At 36.9% G+C, this 18,690-nt stretch overlaps 1 protein-coding gene across 4 annotated transcripts in view; it reads right to left on the bottom strand.

Moving 5' to 3' along the window:
- DOCK7 (dedicator of cytokinesis 7) overlaps positions 1-18,690 on the bottom strand; it is a 225,551-nt gene that overhangs the window by 40,505 nt on the left and 166,356 nt on the right. For all 4 annotated transcript variants that reach the window (XM_047788826.1, XM_047788828.1, XM_047788827.1 and 1 more), the window contains 6 exons: positions 11,536-11,718; positions 11,292-11,427; positions 6,822-6,918; positions 2,989-3,085; positions 2,508-2,642; positions 309-461 (listed from right to left, as the gene is read on the bottom strand). In XM_047788826.1, coding sequence (XP_047644782.1) covers positions 309-461; positions 2,508-2,642; positions 2,989-3,085; positions 6,822-6,918; positions 11,292-11,427; positions 11,536-11,718 — 801 coding nt within the window. The remainder of the gene's footprint in view (positions 1-308; positions 462-2,507; positions 2,643-2,988; positions 3,086-6,821; positions 6,919-11,291; positions 11,428-11,535; positions 11,719-18,690) is intronic.

The raw sequence follows: 18,690 nt of genomic DNA, 5'->3' as shown, positions 1-18,690 counted from the left end.
TATCAAGCCAAGACATTTAAATCCTTAATATTCCTTAGTATTGCTTTCATTTCACTCGATGATAATTAAAAGTTACAACAATTCAACATACATTTATATTCTAAATCTATACAACTACATGCTATTTTTGGTATAGGGAGCAAAATTGGAGATTTAGATTTTTATAAGATATCTACAGAAAGATAGTCTAAGATTAGACTCAAAATATACAAAAAAAATTCCATGCTCCCTCAAAACCCCTTTAGTAGATACTGCACGTTACATTTCATCATAAATCCAGAGATAAAGTCCTACAATGAAATACTTACATTCCCAATCTCAAAGTTCTGTCTCATAAGTAGGTAAAGGGAGGCGCTAGCATGTGACCGTATTGTACTGATGCTACTGCTACAGTGCCGGAGAAGCCGGAGGCATAAATCTGCACACTGCTCTGTCTCTTCTTCAAACAGGAGTTCAGGGAACTGTAAGGAAACAATACCAACACTGAATTTAGGCAGTAAAAGCTCTAGAGATATGTTGATTTAGCCTGATGTAGAGATATGTTGGAATAACCCAGGAATTAGAATGGTTAAGGCACAATATTTGCTAATGGTTAATAACAGGGACAGACTGGACTCAAATACTGATCATGCTGATAGTGTGACCTGGGACAGGTTTTCCCATCCATAAAATGAACCTAATCGTATAATCTACATGGGAGTGTAGGAGTATCTTAGATTAGATACTAATAAATCAGTCTTTATGTGGGGAAAACAGTACAGTAACTACACATAATAATTCTGGTTTCTATTATCAGAATAATAGGTTTCTATTATTGCAAAATAGTTTATAACATATTTTCACCGGCTATTTCATCAACAGGTCTGCATTCCATCTTATAAGATGAAAAAAATAAATAGGTACCTTCAAGATTTAAGACTTGGAGCTCCTGTAGTGGCGCAGCAGAAACAAACCCTACTAGGAACCATGAGGTTAAGGGTTCAATCCCTGGCCTCACTCAGTGGGTTAAGGATCTGGTGTTGCCATGAGCTGTGGTGTAGGTCATAGACGTGGCTCAGATCTGGTGTTGCTGTGGCTCTGGAGCAGGCCAGCAGCTATACCTGTGATTCAACCCCTAGCCTGGGAACCTCCATATGCCACGGGTGCGGCCCTAAAAAGACAAAAGACAAAAGACAATAAAAAAAAAAGATTTAAGAATATACACATTTCCAGGGAAAAACAAGCATAGAAAATAACTATTTGAAGTAGCTGAACAAACAAAAGTAACTCCATTTACCGTAGGATAATTTCAATGAACTGAACTACTTAACATTGAATTCTTGATAAATCAAGTCAATAAGGAACACTCAAAACAAGATAAAGAGAAAATAAGGAAAGTCCCATATTTAAAATAAGCTATTAATTTCAGGCCCTAATCCATATTAGAAACACTTTTTTTAAAGCCAGAAGCTGGATAAAGGTAATCCATTTAAGAAAGAAACTCCAGGATTTCCCTTGTGGCACAGCAGGCTAAGGATCTGGTATTGTCACTGCACTGGTACAGGTTCGATCCCTGGCCTGGGAACTTCCATGTGCCACAGGTGCAGCCAAAAAGAAAAAGAAATTCCAAAAGGCAAGCAGTAGAGAAAAGGCAAACAAGAATCAAGGGTTTCAGGTTACTACTAAAGTTTTAACTATAAATATATATAGTTATAAAAATATAATCAACGAATGTGTCAAATGATCTTAGACAATGTTAATAAAGAAATTAACGTCTGATGAAACAGCAGGTACAAAAATAACTCAACTTTGAACCCTCCTATGCTGTTGGTGGGAATTAAATTGGTGCAACCACTTTGGAGGACAGTATGGAGGTTCCTTAAAACACTAAATATTGAACTACCATATGATTCAGCAATCCCACTCCTGGGCATATATCCAGAGAAAACCATAATTCAAAAAGATACATGCACCCCAATGTTCATAGCAGCACTATTTACAATAGCCAAGACATAGAAGCAACCTAAACGTCCATCAACAGATAAATGTATAAGGACGAATGGAATACTACTCAGCCATAAAAAATAACAAAATTATGCCATTTGCAGCAACCTGGATGGACCTCGAGATTATCATACTGAGTGAAGTTAGAAAGAGAAAGACTAATATCATATGTTATCATTTATATGTGGCATCTAATAAAAATAATACAAAAGTACTTATTTATAAAACAGAAATAAACTCACAGATTTCAAAATCACATATATGGTTACCACAGGTGAACCCACTGTGGGGAGGGAGGAATTAGAAGGGTGAGAATAACATATACACACTATTGTATAAAGTGGACGATTAACAAGAATCTACTGTACAGCACAGGGAAATCTACTCAATAGTTTGTAATAATCTATATGGGCAAAAAGAATGGATATATTTATATGCATAACCTATTCACTTTGCTGTACACTTGAAACTAATACATTTTAAGTCAACTATACTCCAATAAAACTAAAACAAAAATAACCTACCTTTGAAACCAGGGCTCTCTGAGTAGCAAAACAGTGTTGTAGATAAACTGCACTCTGGTTACAGGCCATGCTGTGTAGCAGCACTTTTAGCACCCCACCAAGGATGCTCTCTTTGGATTCTGTTACAGAAACTGTCTACAATTTTAAAATATAAAAATAAAATAGAGATATAACTGCAATTCAGTTCGGGAGATAAAATATGTCTGTAATCAAATAAATAAATTTTAAAATAGGAAAATTATTAATAAAGGAAGATCTAGGAGGACCTCGAGGAAAAAAAACCCAGTAGGATTTGGGTAAGAGAAGAAACAGAGGAAAAAGAATGGATAGGTTTTAAATGAGAAAAAAAGAGGAGCAAGGACATAACTTTTAGAAACTACTGATATTTAAATGTAATTATATGGCTCAGGAAAAAGTTCTTCCTCCAACCCCAATTTACCAAATCTATACTATATTAAATTCCTCCTCTTTGTGTTCTTACCTGGACAACAATCTCTAATGTATCCAAAATGATCAGATTTGCCTCAGTAGCCAGATTTCCATCAATCAGTGCTTCATGTTCAATCTCTGCTCTTGACCTAATACAAAATATTATAAGAAATTATATTTCCCTTTTAGAAAAGGCAATAAAGCTGTAATTCAGAAAAGACTTAAAGATGCACAGAAATATAGCATTGAGAACTTTGTCTAGATACTCATGTTGCAACAGAAGAAAGGGTGGGGGAAAAAATGTAATTGTAATGTATACATGTAAGGATAACCCAACCCCCTTGCTGTACAGTGGGAAAATAAAAAAAATTTTAAAAAAAGATGCACAGAAATAAAAAACTCAGAACAAAATTTTTCAATATTTTCCAAAATGCCAAGTTACAAGAGAATAAGGAAAAAGACAATATTTAACATAGTTTTAAATGTTTTGTTTTAGACTATATTTTGTTAACCATGCCAGTACAGACTTACTCATCTTATTACATTATTATGCCCTTAAAAGTATAAATATTTAGGGAGTTCCTGTCGTGGCACAGTGGTTAACGTATCCGACGAGAAACCATGAGGTTGCCAGTTCGATCCCTGGCCTTGCTCAGCAAGGTTAAGGATCCAGCGTTGCCGAGAGCTGTGGGTGTAGGTTGCAGACATGGCTCGGATCCTGCGTTGCTGTGGCTCTGGCATAGGCTGGTGGCTACATCTCTGATTAGAACCCTAGCCTGGGAACCTCCATATGCCAAGGGAGCGGCCCTAGAAAAGGCAGAAAGACCAAAAAAGAAAAAAAAAAAGAAAAGTATAAGTAAATATTTAGCTCTCAGATGCAATCAACACAGGAAAAACACTGCATTATTCAGAATGGCACGGACACTAGGTGGTGCTATGTGGGCTTGTATTAAGGACTGCTTTCATGTACGGCAATATCCAAAATGTTTAGTATATTCATATTACCATTTCAAAGATTTTCAATTTTGATTTTTTATTTAGGGTAAAAGTCCTTTAAAAAAGTTTCCTCTAATTCCCCCTAATTTTTGATACAAAAATTTTAATAAAGAAAATGATTTAACTCTTCAGTGAAACTCTGGATGGAATCACTCATTAGAAACAAAACTTGATGCAATACAGTGGTTTACTTAAATACCAATATTTACAGAAATGTTATTTAATGAAAATATAAAACTTAAGAATAATGACATGCTTTATGGGCAAAGCTGACATTTGTTTTAGTGGTAATACAAATAAAGAAACTATATACTACATCCAAGTAGACCAAACACATAAAGCAAAGCAAAAGTACAAGGACATACAAAATGCTAACTTGAAAAGTTCTTAGATGTTCAACTCTCTGAATCTTTATTACTACCCTGAAAGAGAAGGGGTTTTGAAATTTCCACTTTAAAAATTAAAGGAGAAAACACAACATAGAACTAAATTGGAAAAGAAAATACATAATGTTCAAATTTAAAATTCCAAGGAGGGAGTTCCTGTTGTAGCTCAGTGGTAATGAACGTGACTAGTATCCATGAGGATGTGGGTTCCACCCCTGGACTCCCTCAGTGGATAAAGGATCTGATGTTGCCGTGAGCTGTGATGTAGTCGCAGATGTGGCTTGAATCCCAAATTGCTGTGGCTGTAGTGTAGGCCAGCAGCTGCATCTCTGATTCAACCCCTAGTCTGGGGAACTTCCATAAGCTGCATGTGTAGCCCTAAAAAGCAGAAAGAAAAAAAAAAAAAAAACCAAAACCAAAAACAAACAAACTAAAAATCCTAGGGAGATTTTGTAAAGAACAATGATGAAAAAAAATGATTTAAACAAAAAGAATCAGAAAAATACCCTCCCACACACAAAAAAGCCTTCCTTAAAACATAGTAAGATAAGCAAAGAGAACACACAACATGAGTGCCGAAATACAACAATACATTAATCATAGTATCTGGGAGCTTTGTGATTTCTAACATATATAACACATGTGGAAAAATAAAAGACATGGAAATGGACAAAGAGAACAGAAAAGCAGACACTTAAAACTTAAGAATTCTGGAGTTCCCATTGTGGCACAGCAGAAATGAATCTGACTGGGAATCATGAGGTTGCAGGTTCGATCCCTGGCCTCGCTCAGTGGGTTAAGGATCCGGTGTTGCCATGAGTTGTGGTGCAGGTTAAAGACACGGCTGGGATCCTGCATTGCTGTGGCTGTGGCATTGGCCAGCAGCTGTAGTTCTGATTTGACCCCTAGCCTGGGAACCTCCATATGCCACAGGTGCTATCCTAAAAAACAAAACAAAAACAAAACAAAAAAGAATTTTAACATAGTTATAGTATATTCAGTATTTGCTCTGGTCTGAAGATGTGTCCCTCTCCCAATGTTGAAAATCTAGTGCCCAAAGTAATGGTATCAGAAGGCGAGGCCTTTGGAAGGTAATGAGGTAATCAGGGCGGAGTCCTCATGAATGGGATTAGAGCCTCTATAAAAAAAGTCCAGGGAGTTTGCTTGCCCTTTCACTATAAAAGGACACAGTGAGAAGTCTGTAACCCAGAAGAAGGTCTTCACCAGACAACAAATCTGCTGCGATCTTGAATTTCCCAGCCTCCACAACTGTGAGAAATGAATTTCTGTTTTTAAACGTGGCCCAGTATGTGCTATTGTGTCAAAGCAGCCTAAAAAGACTAAGCAGTTTCCGAGAATTCCAAACTCATCTAATGGTACTGAGTCTGCTGCTTTCCCCTCTGCTGGCTCGCGCAGGGCCTTGCTTCCTGTGTTTCACAGTTTTACTGTCTGAGAGCTAATTAATATTCTGTGAGAATCCTCTAAAGCCCAGGCTGAAGCTGATTTTCAGGGAGGGTGATCAATCATCCTGGATCACTTCAGGACAGGACTGAGGGGTTCCCTGGGATGGGACAGTCACTGCAAAAAGTAGGAGTACTAGGCGAACCCGAATAAATGGGTCATCATTTTCTCAAAGAATTTTTGGCCAATCAAGGCACCTGAGGGCTAACTCGAAAGTGCAAATGCTCAGGCAAATTTTAGCCCCTTGATACAATGCCAAGCTTCAAGCCAAGCAATTTTACCTGTGGTCACCTGGGCAGTGAGAAGGGTTTATTTCCAGGTCCCTTTATGCTGAAGATGCAGTCCTTTAGGATCCTGGACTCATAAAAGCGCCTTTTTAGTTGTTTTTGGCAGTGGGGTCAGTCAGTGGACCTAGTTTACCTCTGTGCTAGAAGTGGAACACTTGTACTGTTTGTCTTTCTTTATATTTTAAACTCTAAGAGGGCAAAGATTAGTTTTCTATTTTTTTTTTTTTATCATTCTTGAGCTATTTAGTTCAGAGTGATACCCAAAGTATGTTTTAAAAATAGTTGCAAAGGAGTTCCCACTATGGTGCAGTGAGTTAAAAATCTGACTGCAGCAGCTTGGGCCACTGTGGAAGTGAGGGTTTAATCCCAGGCCCAGTGCAGTGGGTTAATGATCTGGTATTGCCATAGCTGAGGCACAGGTCAGCTATGACTCGGATTGAATTTTTGGTCCTGGAACTTCCAAACACCGTGGATGTGACCACTAAAAAAAAAAAAAAAAGTTGCAGAATACATTTTCCAAGGAGGGCTATTGAGGGAAATGGAGTAACATTTAAAATGTGTAACTCTTTGCTTTACTATATACCATATGGAAAATTCTTCTCCCAAATTCTTTTAAATCTAAAATTTAAAAATAAAATAAAACTATTTTGTCTTCTAAGATTTGAATGCCTAATAAAATAATACTAAAATCATTTTCCTCTTGCATTTGAAATCCAACAAGCCTATCAGTAAGATAAAATTTAAGAGTATATTACTTGTCAAGCTTCTCAGTGTTTTGACGCCAGTGAGTCATATCCTTTCTCCACCTCAGATTTTCTTGACTTCCAAAGGCACTTCCAGATGGGCTTCTCTCTGTCAAACAAATTTCAAAACCATATTTAAAATGTCATTTAGAGTTCCCACAGTGGCTCAGTGAAAACGAATCTGACTAGTTAGTATCCATGGGGATGCAGGTTTGATCCCTGGCCTTGCTCGGTGGGTTAGGGATCCGGTGTTGCTGTGAACTATGGTGTAGGTCACAGACACGGCTCAGATGCTGCATTGTTGTGGCTGTGGCACTGGCCAGCAGCTGCAGTTCTGATTCGACCCCTAGCCTGGGAACCTCCATATGCCGTGCATGCGGTCCTAAAAGAGACCAAAAAAAATGTTATTTCAGTTGGATCATATCCTATGTATATATTTGCAAACAAATACAACACAACGTTATTAATTTCATACATTCTATCTTCAGTACAAGTAGAAAAACCTAACAATGGTGCTTTTTCTTCAAAATTACGATATTACAGAAGAAATACATTTGCTACGTGTAACACAAAAACACACTTTAAAATTTTTTATTGAAATATAGCTGACTTACAATGTGGAATAAACACGCTTTTAAATAGGCAGATTTTCTAATACTGACTTTCCCAAAATCTTAACTATAGTTTATAAGACCCTGCATTTCCTTATTTCCTACCGTTCTCCACTCTCGTTTACACTGCCGTTACTGCGTGTCTGTGTACAACTGTATATGCAGTCTCGTTACTTATGTTCCTGACTTAGGATGTGATGGTTATTCCTTTCACCTGATTTTTTTTTTCACAAATTTTTACTAGCCAATTATTCATCACCTCCACAGGAAGGCCTTCCTCAACTCCTCAACACTTCATTTCCTCTTTTTTTCAAAAAAAAAAAAATGATTTTTATTTTCTCCATCATAGCTGGTTTACAGTGTTCATTTCCTCTTAATTTACTTTCTCTCTCTCCATAGCACTTACGACCACAAGAATATAAGCTACTTAAGAATGGATGGAGTTCCCGTCATGGCTCAGTGGTTAACAAATCCGACTAGGAACCATGTGGTTGCGGGTTCGATCCCTGGCCTCGCTCAGTGGGTTAAGGCTCTGGTGTTGCCGTGAGCTGTGGTGTAGGTTGCAGTCGAGGCTCGGATCCTGCGTTGCTGTGGCTCTGGCGTAGGCCAGCGGCTATAGCTCCAACTGGACCCCTAGCCTGGGAACCTCCATCCATATGCCACAGGTGTGGCCCTAGAAAAGGCAAAAAGACCAAAAAAAAAAAAAAAAGAATGGAGATTATGTCATTTTGTTCACCACTTTATGTCAGGTACTGATAAAGTGTCTGGCACATATTGAGAACTCGATAACTTTCTGTGTAATAAACAAACAAATTAAGAAGGATTCCTAAAGTAATTAGTTATTTTTGGCCCTTAGAAGGTAGGACAGGAGGATGATAGGAACTTTCTCCCCAGAGGTTTCTAGGATGGAAGGCAGAGTGAATCATATGGGCTCCATTAAGGGGCAGCAGCGATAGAACTGATTCATACAAATCCAGCAGAAGTGGAGAATGCATTGAAAATTGTGGAGAAATATGCATTTAAATAACGGAATCAAGTCATGATTTCAAGCATTCAACTAGAAAACTAATAATCCTTTTGAGAAACATGAGACTTTAAATTGGCTGGGCGGATGGAAAGAAAAATGAAAACAAAAACTCAGAGTTCAAATAGAAATTTTAAAAGTATTGAGAAACAAATATAATTTGACAGACAATAAAGGACACCTCTGGATATTCCTTCTGCTTTCTCTCCCTTCCCTTCTCTTTCTTTCTCTCTTTACCTCTTTTATTTTGAAATCTCTATCTTTAAGAAATTTCATGAAAGAAAGCAAAAAGATATACCTTTATTAAGACAGTTAACAAAATAAGCATCTGTGATCTATTTTCATTTTTATCATTAACTTCATTATTTCTTTCATGAAATTGTCTCTCTTCTCCTTAGTCTATCACTAGGTGATCTAGCTTATTAAGTATCTAAATGTAAACAAGAATTGCAAGGCCTTATTTTTTTTCAAAGATGAGAACTTCAATTCTTATTCTAAAATTGAGATATAACTGACATAACATTATGTTTGTTTCAGGTGTGTAACAATGACGTGATATATGTATATATTACAAAAGGATCGTCACACCAAGTTTAGTTAACATCCATCACCACAGGTAGTTTCAGATGCTTTTCACTTAGGAGAGTTACCGTGCTGTATATCACATCCCCAGCACTTACGCATAACTGCGAGTTTGTACCTTTTGACTCCTGTCACTCATTTCAGCCATCCCCACACCCCACTTCTGGCAACCACCCATCTGTGTTCTATATCTAGGAGTTCAACGGAGGTTTTTGTTTGTTTGTTTGTTTTAGATTTGACATATAGAACTTCATTTCTTACAATCAAACAATGGCGGCTGTTCAAAGGCCCCATTCTTCCCAACAGTAAGTCTTAGAAAGTGCTATGGTATAATATAGATCACATATTATATATTACAATTTATTCCATACACACACACACTAAATTGGAAGTCAAAAGACCTTGGTTCTGCCCTTTAATTTATGATCTTAGGCATGATCTTAAGTTATTTACCTCTGTGAGTTTTATTTGCTTTATCTTAAAGACAGTAACAATTACTCATTAGGTTTTCGTAATAATTAAATGACCTAGATAAAAGTTAATTTCCATACTTTATTTTTTCCCCATACTTTATAGAGGATTGTTGTACCTACTAAATGAGTGAAAAGAAAATCAAAAAGAAAATCAATCAATACACTGTAAACTGTATGTAACTAAAGTGAAAAAATAGTGCTCTGTTAATTCCAAAGGCAAAGACTTTGTCTTCTTCATTATTAATTTCCAAACACACATAGTACATAAAAGATACTTAAGTTTACTTAAATAAACAATCATTAAGTTAAATGGCCTATCAAAAACCAGTAATTAAAAACACATTCATGTAAACATACATTCACATTTTAAGTCAACAAATACATATTGACCTGTCAGTACATGTCATGTACACAGATGACTAAGCCATGTCCCTGACCTCAAGGAGCTCTGAGCAATAATATTACTTTAGGGCTTACGAAATGTTGACACACACACGGTCACTACAAAGATAAGATCAATTAGTTACACTACCTTTTAAAATCTCAAAACAATCATAAGTGGATGAAGAAAGGGAAAGTGGGGAGATGAGTGACTTGGCCAAAGTTGTGACTAATGGGTAGGAGACCAGCAATGAGAAAAAGGTTTCAAATGCTAGTAAATAAACTATTTTCTCTTCCTGATATTTGAGTTTGATGGGCAATATCTTCACCTTATATACAAGTGACATTAATTAATTGTAAAACTAGGAACCTTTTTTTAATTAGAGTGTAGCTGACTTACAAGGTTGTATTAGTTTCAGGTATATAGCAAAGTGAATCAGTGATCCATATACATGTATCTATTCTTTTTTCCCATATAGGTTATTATAAACTATTCAGCAGATTTCCCTGTGCTATACTCTAGGTCCTTGTGAATTGTCTATTTTATACAATGGTGTATATATGTTATTCCCACCCTCCTAATTTATTCCTCCAAAACTAAGAAACTTTTAAGAGAAAAAAAATGATGCTATGTAGAACAGATGACGAAGAGTGAATTAATAATGTAAACTATAGACTCTGTATGGTAATGAGTATCAGCATAGGTTCATTATTTCTAACAAGTGCTATCACTCTGGCAGGAGATATTGATAAGGAGGACAGCCATGCAGGTGTGGGGACAGAGGATATATGGGAAATTTCTGTATCTTCAGGTCAATTTTGCTGTAAACCTAAAAGTGCTTCTAAAAAAAAAATCTATTTTTTAAAATAAAGGATGCTATTATTATTATTAGTCTCTTTTCCTTTCCTAGGGCCGCTTCCCACGGCATATGGAGGTTCCCAGGCTGGGGGTTGAATCAGAGCTGTAGCCACCAGTCTATGCCACAGCCACAGCAACACCAGACCCGAGCCGAGTCTGTGACCTACACCACAGCTCACAGCAACGCCGGATCCTTAACCCACTGAGCAAGGCCAAGGATCGAACCTGCAACCTCCTGGTTCCCAGTCAGATTCGGTACCCATTGTGCCATGACAGGAACTCCCAGGACGCTATTATTAATCACACGAGGGCAAGAAGAGTAAACTGAGACTATCCAGAACAAACTGGGAAATATGTTCACCCTATTAAAAAAGGAATTCTCACTTGAATTCCTGAAGAGAAATGGTTATTCAAGTTAATTTCAATGTTGCATTTAAAACACTTTTTTAAAAGTGTAGAATTGTTACTGAAGACTTGTGACAATGATCACTATGATACAGTGTTCAAGGAAACTGAAAAAATTCTCACCAGAAGAAGATATTGTGTACATACCAAGCTGTCCTCGGCTTCGGCGCACCATTTCTTGCCTAGCACCTATGCTTCCAAGAATAGCTTCTTCAAGCTTTGCTCTCATGTCTTTTGACTTCTTAAAAGTTAAACTATTCATTCTTTCAAACACTTTCTTTCCCTAAGATTTAAACATCAGAAAAGAGAAGACACATTGAAGAAACCTTCTTCTTCCTTTACACATTTTGTTTCTCTTATTCTTCTTTGCAGTGGCATAATGATCACTTACTTTGTACTCAAAGCAAGATACACAAAGATAAAGCAGATCTAATAGCCGGTTTAGCTGTAGGACTGAGAGATCTGTAAACCACTTTTGTAGAACTGTCTCATCTGCATTCTTGAGAACCCAAAGCAAACAGATCAAAAGACTCCGACTTGATTCTGCTGAAAAGGTAGTATGTTGCCTGCCACTCTGAAAATAAAAAGCAGTAGCATGAGACACAATGATCAAAGGCCATTTCTTTTTTTGAGTTGTCAGCTGTTTTCTTCTAAAAGCAATAAAAAAATAATTATTTAAAAATCAAGTATTTAGACAATACTTGTGTAGGTCATACAGAACCTTAAACTTAAGGTCATGAAGTTTAATGAATCTTTCCTAGCAACAGAAGATTGTTTTAATCAATGACAGGCTTCCAGCGGACTATAAATAAACATTAATAAAGGGAAAAACTAAAATATATTATTAAAAACTAAGGCAGGAGTTCCCGTCGTGGCGCAGTGGTTAACGAATCCGACTAGGAACCATGAGGTTGCGGGTTCGGTCCCTGCCCTTGCTCAGTGGGTTAACGATCCGGCGTTGCCCTGAGCTGTGGTGTAGGTTGCAGACGTGGCTCGGATCCCGCGTTGCTGTGGCTCTGGCGTAGGCCGGTGGCTACAGCTCCGATTAGACCCCTGGCCTGGGAACCTCCATATGCCGCGGGAGCGGCCCAAGAAATAGCAACAACAACAACAACAACAAAGACAAAAGACAAAAAAAAAAAAAAAAAAAAAAACTAAGGCATTTACCAAAGACTATCAGACAAAATAAAGACAAAAATCAACTGACTCTAGAGAGAACTATTTTTTTCTTAGGGCCGCCCTTTTGGCATATGGAGGTTCCCAGGCTAGGGGTTGAATTCGAGCTGCAGCCGCCGGCCTACACCACAGCTACAGCAATGCCAGATCCGAGCCGCGTCTGTGACCTACACCACAGCTCACGGCAATGCAGGATCCTCCACCCACTGAGCGAGGCCAGGAATCAAACCTGCATCCTCATGGATGCCAGTCAGATTCATTTCCACTGAGCCACAGTGGGAACTCCAAGAAAACTATCTTAAGTGTATTAAGTGATAACAAAATGTCTATCAGATCTAGAAAAATTATTTTTTATCAAGGGCCACTGACAAAAGAAAATAGTCTTAGACCTCATATAAGTAAAAAGTATTTTTACTTCAAATATACAAAGTTAAGGTAATAGTCCCACTCTGTATTAGTATACAATACGTGAAATACAAATAAAATCTAAGAATAAGAACTGGCTTACAATACCATTTATTGGATATATATACTCTGTTCCAGTCATCATGCTGAGATCTTTGCATACATTATTTCATCTAGTCTTTGAACAATATTACTAAGCACGTTATAGCACCTCAATTTTACAGATAGGAAAGCGGGATGACGATAATAATGATGGCAAAACATAAACTTTGAAATGTGCTAGACATTATGCTAATCACTTTTTCTTATTTAACTCCAACAACAATTTTATGAGATGATGCTATTGTTATTTCTAGTTTACAAGTAAGGAAACCAAAGGCCAGACATTAAGTAATTTGCTCTAAATCACCTACTGAAAAAAGGGAAAGCCATGATTTTAGTCCAGGTTAAAGAGACTCCAAAGCTTATATTCTTCACCATTATACTGCATTCTAATACTGGGTCAATAAATGTACTATATAATAATAAGAAAGCAGTGGATGGGATGTTGAGAAGAAATACAAAGGAAAGCTAAACATATACTTAACTGTTGAGGCCATGACCTCAACTACTACTGCAATCTCTCCGCTGACAAGGGTAATGATAATGATAGCAGCCCAGTCTTATGTAATGCTTAGTCTATGCTAGGTACTATACTGAACACTTTATGTATTTTAACTTATTTATCCCTTCCAACCATCTAGAGAGATAAGTATGATTACTTCCGCCATCTTTAAGGCAAGAGAATTCAGACAAGAAGTGGTTAAGTATTTTGAGAAAGTATTCTGCAGTAAATGGTGGGACTGGGAGTCAAACACAGAAAGTGTGGTTCCAGAGACAAGCTCTTATCCACTATGTTTACGGCCTTTCATGGATGCATGCACATGTAGATTAACTCACTCACATAAACTCACATAACCACTTAACCATGGATGTATGCACATGTAAATAAACTCACTCACATAAACTCACTTAACCAAACTACACTGCACCTGATCTGGACACAAACAGCTTTGACTCCCAGCCCCAAATCCAGTCTCTCTGATAAGGAAAATGCCATTTTATTGATTTCATTTTATTTTTCTACAGCACAACTTTCAGGTATGCAAAAATACACTGACTGAATTTTCAATGGCTTACTTTTTAAAAACAAAATTTTTAAATTATTCTGAATTTAACAAACAGGTATACATTAACATTTCTTACACCCCCACATAAAGTGCCGATAACACAGCGACACAGTTTGAAGAAATGTGGACAAACATGAAAAAGACCCAGTAATGGAAAGATGTCAATTCTCCTAAGAGCTCTATAGGATTGATGCAATTCCAATCCAAATACCATCCAGGTTTTACCTGAAAGGTGACAGACTAATTTCAAAATTTTATGGGGGAGTTCCCGTTGGGGCTCAGTGGAAATGAATCCAGCTAGTATCCATAAGGATGCAGGTTTGATCCCTGGCCTCACTCAGTGGGTCGGGGATCCGGCATTGCCATGAGCTGTGGTTCAGGTCACAGACATGCCTGTGGTGTAGGCTGCAGCTCCAATTCAACCCCTAGCTTGAGAACTTCCAAATACTGTGGGCACAACCATAAAAAACAAAACAAACAAACAAAAAAACCAAAAAATTATGGAGAAAAGCAAAGGGCCAAGAATAGCCAAGATACTCTTGGGAAAGAAACAGGTAGGTTGGGTGACAAAATTTTACTAAAAATAGTAAATTTCTACCAGATAGCAATTTTTACTAAAAAGTTAGAGTCACTGAGACAGTTTCACATTGGCATATGGATAGACAAATAGTTTAATGAAGCAAACAGAAAGCAAACATAAAATCCTATGCATATATGAAAATGTGATATATAACAGCAGGCACTATGGATCAGTGGTGGATGGATGGATTACTCAATAACGGTGTGAGATAACTAACTTCCCTAGCAGGAAATAAGTAGATTCCTACTTTATTCCACTACAAAAAATACACTCCAGACAAAGAAAGAACTTAAATGTTAAAAGGAAATATAAGAGAATATAATCTTGGGAGTAGGACAGAAATTCTTAAATGAGACATAACAAATGTATAAACCATAAGCCACAAGAAAGATGATCACATCTGCCCACACTAAAACTAAGAATGTTTCATTCGGAGTTCCCGTCGGGGCACAGTGAAAACGAATCCAACTAGGAACCATGAGGTTGCAGATCTGATCCCTGGCCTCACTCAGTGGGTTAAGGATCTGGTGTTGCCATGAGCTGTGGTGTAGGTCACAGATGCGGCTCAGATCTGACGTGCTGTGGCATAGGCCAGCAGCTATAGCTCCAATTCAACCCTTAGCCCAGGAACCTCCATATGCCGTGTGACCCTAAAAAGCAAAAAATGAAAAAAAAAAAAGAATGTTTCATTCATTCGAATAATATAAACGCACACAAACATATATACAAGGAAAAGGTACAACATAAATTATTAGAAACTTGCTGCATATAAAACCAACTTGAGATTTGTATCCAGAACAGTATTTCTAAATCATGTCTTTATGAGAGAATTAAGCCCTACAAAAAATGATTGAGGGGTTGTTTTCTCCATTTTCCACAGGCATTAAAAAGAATGATAATTCTGATCTGGTATTACCAATCAATGACTCCATTGTGAAAGAAAAAAAACCACAACCCCAGAGCTCTTATTATAACTACAAATAGTGCTGCAAATACAAAGTCCAATATACAGTCCAGAACTAGGCATACAAAGAAGCAATATATCATAAGTGAAAACTGACAAAATAGACAACAGAAAAAGGTACACTAATAGGGGAGATACTGAATGATCAGACTATAAATTAACCACATTTTCTAGGTACCCTTGACCAAAAAAAAGATCAAAATTTTTGACAGTGATCTTGAAAGTCTATAGAGAAATGTTTTACTGAAAAGAAATAGAAGAACAATTAGAATTTAGAAAACTAAAAAAAAAATTATACAATAACCAAATTAAGAACTCAATTACCTAGTGTAATGTAATATCAGGTACAATTAAGGAGATAAACTATCAAGCAGAATAAACATAAAGAAATTAAAAACTATACTCCACAGCCAGCCAATTCTAAGGAGAGCATTAAAGAAACAAGAGAGATTAAAAAGATACACTATCTTGGAGTTCCCGTCGTGGCGCAGTGGTTAACGAATCCGACTAGGAACCATGAGGTTGCGGGTTTGGTCCCTGCCCTTGCTCAGTGGGTTAACGATCCGGCGTTGCCGTGAGCTGTGGTGTAGGTTGCAGACGCGGCTCGGATCCCGCGTTGCTGTGGCTCTGGCGTAGGCCGGCGGCTACAGCTCCAATTGGACCCCTGGCCTGGGAACCTCCATATGCCGCGGGAGTGGCCCAAAGAAATAGCAAAAAAAAAAAAAAAAAAGACAAAAAAAAAGATAAACTATCTTTAAAGAAGCAATAGTTCAACACAGCTGACTTATCAAAAGCAATAATGGAAATGCAAAGGGAGTGGGAACAATGTCCTGAGCATGCTGAAAGAAAACAGAGGAGGAGTTCCCATTGTGCCTAGTGGTCAACGAATCCAACTAGGATCCAAGAGGTTGCAGGTTCGATCCCTGGCCTCACTCAGTGGATTAAGGATCTGGTGTTGCTGTGAGCTGTGGTGTAGGTCACAGACTCTGCTTGGATCTGGCATTGCTGTGGCTCTGTCGTAGGCCGTCGGCTGCAGCTCCAATTAGACCCCTAGCCTGGGAACCTCCATATGCCAAAGGTGCAGCCCTAGAAAACGCAAAAAGACGACAAGAAAAAAAAGAAAAAAGAAAAAAAAAGTAAACAGAGGAAACTCAGATGCTCTTTCTTAAAATAAACAAGTGAAGGTCAAATAAAGACGTTTTTAAAGAAACACAGAGAGTTTATCACCATACAGCAGAAAATTCTACAGGATGTAACTCCTTCACGAAGCAGAAAAACACCTCTTATGGAAGGTCACAAATTCAAAAAAGAATCAAGAGCAAATAAAGTTGTCAACACACGGGCAAATCTAAATGATAACTGATTCTATACAGCCATAAAAATAATAGTAATGTCCTATGAGGTTTAATGATACATGAAACTAAAAACAGCACTTAAGGAGAAAGATAAATAAAGCCAACTTGTTCTAAAATCCTTCTATTAACCAATGTGATAGTAAAAGAAATGATTAATATTAGATTGAAATGTAAGGAAACATATTGCTATTTGTAATACAATCACAAAAAGAAGAGAAACAGAATGTGTAACTTCCAAATTAGTAGAGAAGAAAAAGTGAAATGAGGAAAAAAGACAATGAAGAGAAAATGTCCAAAACAAGATAATAATGAGACCAAAAAAAATGTATAATGGGTTGGGAAAACATGAGGTAAAATTAAAATATTAAGTATATTAATTTAATTATATTAAATGTAAATGGATTTAAAACTCTAGGGAAAGACGAAGATGAACTGACCAGATTTTTTAAATATTAGGCAAAAATCTAACTATATGCTGTTTATAAAGGATACATCTAAAACATAAGTTTCAAATATTTGATACATAAGAATAAACAATGAAAGTAAAAGGATGGAAAAATTCATGCCATATACATACAGATACACACATTCACACTAGGTAAAAGAAACTTAGCATAGCTATACTAACTTTACACAAAATTGACCTTAAGGCAAATAAAAAATGAGCATTAGAGTTCATGTTGACAAAGGTACAAAATATAACAAATTTAAATTATGAGACATTTCATAATAAGGGCTCTAAGGAAATAAAACAAAATCTGATAGAAAAAGAAATTACAACACCACAACAGTAGTGGGATATTAGAAAAAGCAAACATAATTCAATAAAAAGAAAAAAATCTTTAAACAACAGAGTTAACAAATTTGATGTTATGTGTGTAATGGATAGATACTGAACACATAACTAACAAGTAAAGAACATGCATTCTTTTCTTTCCAACCTCCCTTCCCCCGCCCCCACCTCCCCGGCTGCCCCTGCAGCATATCGAAGTTACCAGGCCAGGGATCAAATCAGGGTCAGAGCTGCAACATACACCACAGCTGCAGCAATACTGAATGTTTAACCCACCGTGCCAGGTCAGGGATCGAACCAGCACCTCCAACAGCGACAAGCCGGATCATTAACCCACCGCATCACAGTGGGAACTCCTGCATTCTTTTCAAGTATGTGAAATATTTACAAAAACTGACTATGTACTAGACCATAAAACCAACCGCTGCAAATATTAACAAATTACATGGAGTAGGATCTCTGATCAAGATCTCTGATTTTTCCGCAAAAATCAGAAACAAAAGGATTACTTGAAATTTTCAGAGGATTGGAAATTTCTTTTCTTTTTTGGCCATGCCCACAGCACGTGCAAGTTTCAGGGCCAGGGATCAAACCCTTGCCACAGAAGCGACCTGAGTCACTGTAGTGACAATGCCAGATCCTTAGTCTGCTGTGTCACCAGAAGAATTTCCAGAGGAATGGAAATTTTAAAACAAAACGACTTAATCGTTTTTGTTTAAAAAGTCTAAAAAGAAATTGTAATGAATTTGACATATATTTTAAACTAATAATGAAAATGTTACCTATATATTGCAGCATGTAACTAAGACAATAAGTAAAGGAAAATATGGTTAAAATATGTATCAGAAAGAAAGGATGAAAACTAGTGAGGTAAGCATCCATCTCCAAAAGTTAGAAAAAAGAACATGAATATAAACCAAAAGAAAGTAGAAGACAATAAATAATAAAGATAAATATTCAAAAGTGAGGCTCAACATTGCCCCCAAATTGGTTTTTTATACTAACTAAAGAAACATACAAATTGCTGTTGAGATTGATTTAAGACAAAAGGTATAAAAAGCCAGTCACAGAAATGAAAATGTTTACATCTATGATAGATGTTAT

This window comes from Phacochoerus africanus, chromosome 8 (genome assembly GCF_016906955.1).
Source record: "Phacochoerus africanus isolate WHEZ1 chromosome 8, ROS_Pafr_v1, whole genome shotgun sequence".
Taxonomy (NCBI): Eukaryota; Metazoa; Chordata; class Mammalia; order Artiodactyla; family Suidae; genus Phacochoerus; species Phacochoerus africanus.
Note: the sequence above shows the minus strand (reverse complement) of the source record. Positions and strands in the feature narration are given on the sequence as shown.